Source organism: Phalaenopsis equestris, unplaced genomic scaffold (assembly GCF_001263595.1).
Source record: "Phalaenopsis equestris unplaced genomic scaffold, ASM126359v1 Scaffold000424, whole genome shotgun sequence".
In the NCBI taxonomy this organism is placed as follows: domain Eukaryota; kingdom Viridiplantae; phylum Streptophyta; class Magnoliopsida; order Asparagales; family Orchidaceae; genus Phalaenopsis; species Phalaenopsis equestris.
In genome coordinates this window covers 155392-159807 of record NW_018164865.1, presented here as the reverse complement: position 1 = coordinate 159807, position 4416 = coordinate 155392, and the positions used below count along the sequence as shown (strand labels likewise).

The 4416-nt window shown below is 37.3% G+C and overlaps 1 protein-coding gene across 1 annotated transcript; it reads right to left on the bottom strand.

Moving 5' to 3' along the window:
* Positions 1-2640: 2640 nt before the first annotated feature.
* Positions 2641-4153, bottom strand: LOC110027342 (transcription repressor MYB6-like). The gene is made up of 3 exons (XM_020728720.1): positions 3854-4153; positions 3455-3584; positions 2641-3367 (listed from the first exon to the last, which is right to left on the bottom strand). Exons 1-3 carry the CDS (start codon positions 3984-3986, stop codon positions 2689-2691), a joined length of 942 nt encoding a protein of 313 aa, XP_020584379.1. The 5' UTR covers positions 3987-4153; the 3' UTR covers positions 2641-2688.
* Positions 4154-4416: the final 263 nt, after the last annotated feature.

The window sequence follows — 4416 nt, the reverse complement described above, 5'->3', positions numbered from 1 at the left end:
CCAAGTTGAGGGAGAAGAGGGAACTCTAGAGTGAGAGCTAGTATCTTTCTTGCCTAGCCGGTCTTCAGAACTATTCAAACTATATATTAGCTAATGTTATTTATAGAATCTCTAGTAAGGTTGAAGAATATTATTGCTCCTATTTAGCACAACACAATTAACATACTTCAACAAAAAAAAATTTATATTTATCATTGATTCATGATAAAGAAAAAGATATTTTATTTATATTGCCTTCATCTTGCAAGTATTTTAGTTAATTTAATTAGTTGCGTACTTTATTATCAAATTATCAAAAATTATAAAAAGAATCAAACTTTCATTTCTAATTTAGCATCTTAAGTTTATGTAAGAATATACTGCTAAGTAAAATTTTGTTATCTAAATCTAGTTCTCCCTGTGGGTTCGATATTCGGGACATAATAAAAAAGTTCTATATTACTTGATAATGATAAGTATACTTGCGTAGTATCCCATATTTAAAATTATAGCTGCATTCTTATTTGCTTCAAAGTGAAATATTTACTTAACTTTTGCTTGACACCAAGTTTTTGGCTCCGTTGCAAATTAAAAATATCTATTAAGGAAATTAATCGCATACATCGCATTTTACATTTATCTGTATAAAAAATCAGGATCATCAGCTCTACAGGATGCCTCGTTACTCTGTAATTTATGTCAAGATTGTGTAACGTATGTTGTAATTTGTAAGGGATTTTGTTGCCATGTGTAGAGGTGGCCAAAGGTGGCCCGCGAGCAGTGGTGAATGGTGGCTGACGGTGACAGACTAGTGGTGGTCGATATTGTTTGGCAGATGCAAGAGTGTTTAGCATTTGTTGAATCTATAATGCAGAAATGACAATGGGCTTCAGCTCTTTCTTCTCATGATCCTTCTTCATGCCTAACTCTTGGTCTCTTCTCAAGAGAGGGATAGAGATTAAATTATAGAGTTTGGGAGAGGCCTCCTTGTAAAAAAAGAAAGAATCTGGACCACTTCATCGGATGATCCGGAGAGATTCCCTCGATCAGATGATATTTTATGGATGTTTGAGTGCCTTAATAATGTCAGAATTGTGTGTTCTTGGGCTTGTTAGATTTGAATTTTTGAAATACTCGATTTTACTATAAACTTAGATTTGAAATCCATTTGACATTCTAATTGAGCACTTGAAGCTTTTGAAAATGGTTTAACGATTTGATATGAGCTTGATTTGACTAGGATGATACAAACTTAGGTGTCATTGTGTTTGTCTCGTCATGCTGTTCTGTTTATTTATAAGTTTACTGAAATAGGAGTTCCAGATGATTTTTAGATAAGATTTGCATGGTCTTTACTAAATAGATTGGCTTGAGATCCATGCCTAATGATACAAATTAATTGTTGTCTTAACAATTCTCTAAGGGACCATTTGGTTTGCTAAAAATACAATGCAATATTAAAAGTTTACAGAGTACTATGGTAACAATGTATTTGAAATATTCTCTAGTTGTTTGGTTAACTGTAAAAGAAATGCAGAACTTTATATTTTTTTGTTTGGTTTGAAGTAAATTGAAAATAATATATTTACTTAGGCAAAGGGCAGCGAACGACGGTTAGTGGGCAATAATGGGTGCGAGGGAGCGGCAGGTGGAGGGCGGCTGCAGTCAGAGGGTAGCAGGTAGGCGGCGGACGAGTAGTGGACGATGAGCGGGCAGCGGGCGGGTGGTGGGCCAGGTGGTAGCGACTGGTAGCTGGTGGCAGGGCGCATCAACAGCGAGCAATGAGTGGGTTGTGGAGGGCAGCACACTGCGGGCTGCGTTGGGCAGCAGGCTGCGGGCGGCGGGCAGGCAACGACAACCTGCCACAAGCGGGCGGTGGCGACAGTTGGCCTATAATATTTTACATGAATGATGTAATTCAAATTCATCCAAATTGGTTGAAATCAAAATTCAGTCAAAACGAACTACAATATAAACTTCAAATTTATATTGTATTTATAAATTTTCACACCAAATATAGAAAATTTTTAAATCCCTGCAAAAGATTTACAGTACACCACTAATTTACTCAACCAAACGGTGCCTAAAACAACACAAAAATCCATTAGAGTTTCTCACGGTAGGTTAATGGAAAGATTGCCTTTTTTATACTGTATTTATATAATTAAAGATGTAAAAATTCATTCAAGGTTGAAGTTTCTTCCGAATATAATCCGCAATAACAAATTTGCAACAAAATTTTAAACCTATTATTACCTATAAAGATAACTAAGATATATTAGCACTTAACCAGATCACCTCATTTAAATTTTAAATTTTGTACTCCAATTATCGGAACAATGTTATCAAACAGTTAAAAAACGGGAAATCGATTTATAGAAGGCATGCTTATGATTAAACATGCGAATTCCTTGCTTATTCCCTTTATTAATCTTTCATATAGAAGCTTGGTCATGCAATTATAGCGTGTAGCGATTCTTTACCGAAAGGTGCTATTTGGGTACTTATTTTTAATAAGGTACAAGTTGTTTTCATTTTTTGGTGGAACTAAATATGAGACAACAAATTAAAAGTTTGATTGATTCCAAAAAGAAAGAAGAAAAAAAAAAAAGACAAATCCATATTATACACATTAAGAACAAAACTTCCCTTTAATTTCTCAAAAACAAAACTTCCTTTTAATTTCTCTAAACTTTGGCGTCTTAACCTTCATATGAAATCACTCATATCTAACAAGTCAGGAATCTGGAAATCAAGACTGCTGCAATATGTATCTTTTTCGTCTTCCTTACTGCTTTGAACGTTTGTAGTAGAAGAGTTGTTCAAGGTCACGCTGGACGCAGACGTCGATATTACAGAATCAAGATTGCTGCATAGCTTCTGGTAGCTAGGATTTTCAGCATTGGATGCCTCATATAATAGACTAGACATTGATTGCTCCATATTCTCATAGCTATAATTATTTTTATTATTATTAGCCACCAAACTTTCACCTAAATTGCTGGAGCTCGCTTCGTTGTATCGCCATTGACTATCATTGCCCATTTGAATCGGATTATATATTAAAGATGACGGAAGCTGTGGCGTTATCGTTTGCCGATAAGTTGGCTGTGATTCATGAACCTGGTTGCGTTTTAAGAGATTTTGGTTTTGGTTTTGGGACTGCAGAAGATTGGCAGCAAGTCTCAGGAACTCGGCGTTCAGCTGAGCCGGTTGGTTGAAGAGCACGGCGTTGAGAAGAGAAGATAAGTTGAGGAGATCGAGCCGCGGCCTGTGTGTGACCGGGTCGATTCCCGATCGAAGAAGCCTCTTTCTGATATGAGTGTTCCAGTAGTTCTTGATCTCATTGTCTGTTCTTCCAGGCAAGCGCGCAGCGATGGCCGACCATCTGAACGGTTAGCACAACATCAGTTAAGTTGCTAGAAGCATGAAAAATATGCCTGATTAATTTATATATTTAGGGTTTGGTTTTTACTTGTTGCCCAATACACTGTGGAGCTGGATGATGGTCTCCTCCTCTTCCAAAGAGAACCTTCCTCTCTTTATGTCTGGACGTAGATAGTTTGCCCATCGAAGCCTGCAGCTCTTCCCACATCGCGCCAGGCCTGGAAATTACATGGTCACTGAACTCAAACCTAGTTCTAATTACTGAGAAATAAGAAATTGGACTTGTAATTTCACGGTTGTCGGATAGAAATTAATTTTTTTTCAAATCTGTATACAAAATTAATTCAATATGTGGCCTGGCTATGTAGTAGCTGCACATATTGCCATGATATTGTAAGATATGTTCAAATAAACATTTGTTGGCAAATTGAAGGTTTTTATTTATAGCAGAATTATAGTTAACGAAAAAATTAACAATAATGAATACCTGCATTTTTGGGGAGGGTACGCCAGGTGCCATGGCCATGTTTCTGTATGTAGTCGATGAGTTTCTGGTCCTCCTCTGGCGTCCATGGACCTTTCTTTAAACCGTTCTTATCGCAGCAAGGAACTCTTCCCATATATCCAGACTCAGGCTTCGCTTCTCGAGCTTTTAGAATAGGAAACTGAGGTAGAATGGAAGAGAAGTTAAGATGAATATGGGCATAAATAAGTGCTGGAAGGAGAAGAGGAAGGAGAAGTCAAAGGGAGTTGGTTTGGTTCTTTGCTCATCAATAAAGTAACGTGGCCCAGCATTTGTGGGTTAATTGTAAAACAATGTATTGCGCGCCAGATATTCAACGGCCAAAAGCATATATTAAGCTTGCGGAAGCTGCAGTATGCGAGTACGCATGGAAGAAGGCTCTGGAAAGCTTTCCCACTGTGTTAGAGTTGACTCGTGGAGGCCACGCAACCAATAGAATGACGTGAGGTGATTGTTTGTAGGCCCAGCTTATGGACCAATAGGACTTTGTTTTTTTTTTCCTGGAAAATTTACGTATCTAACAAATA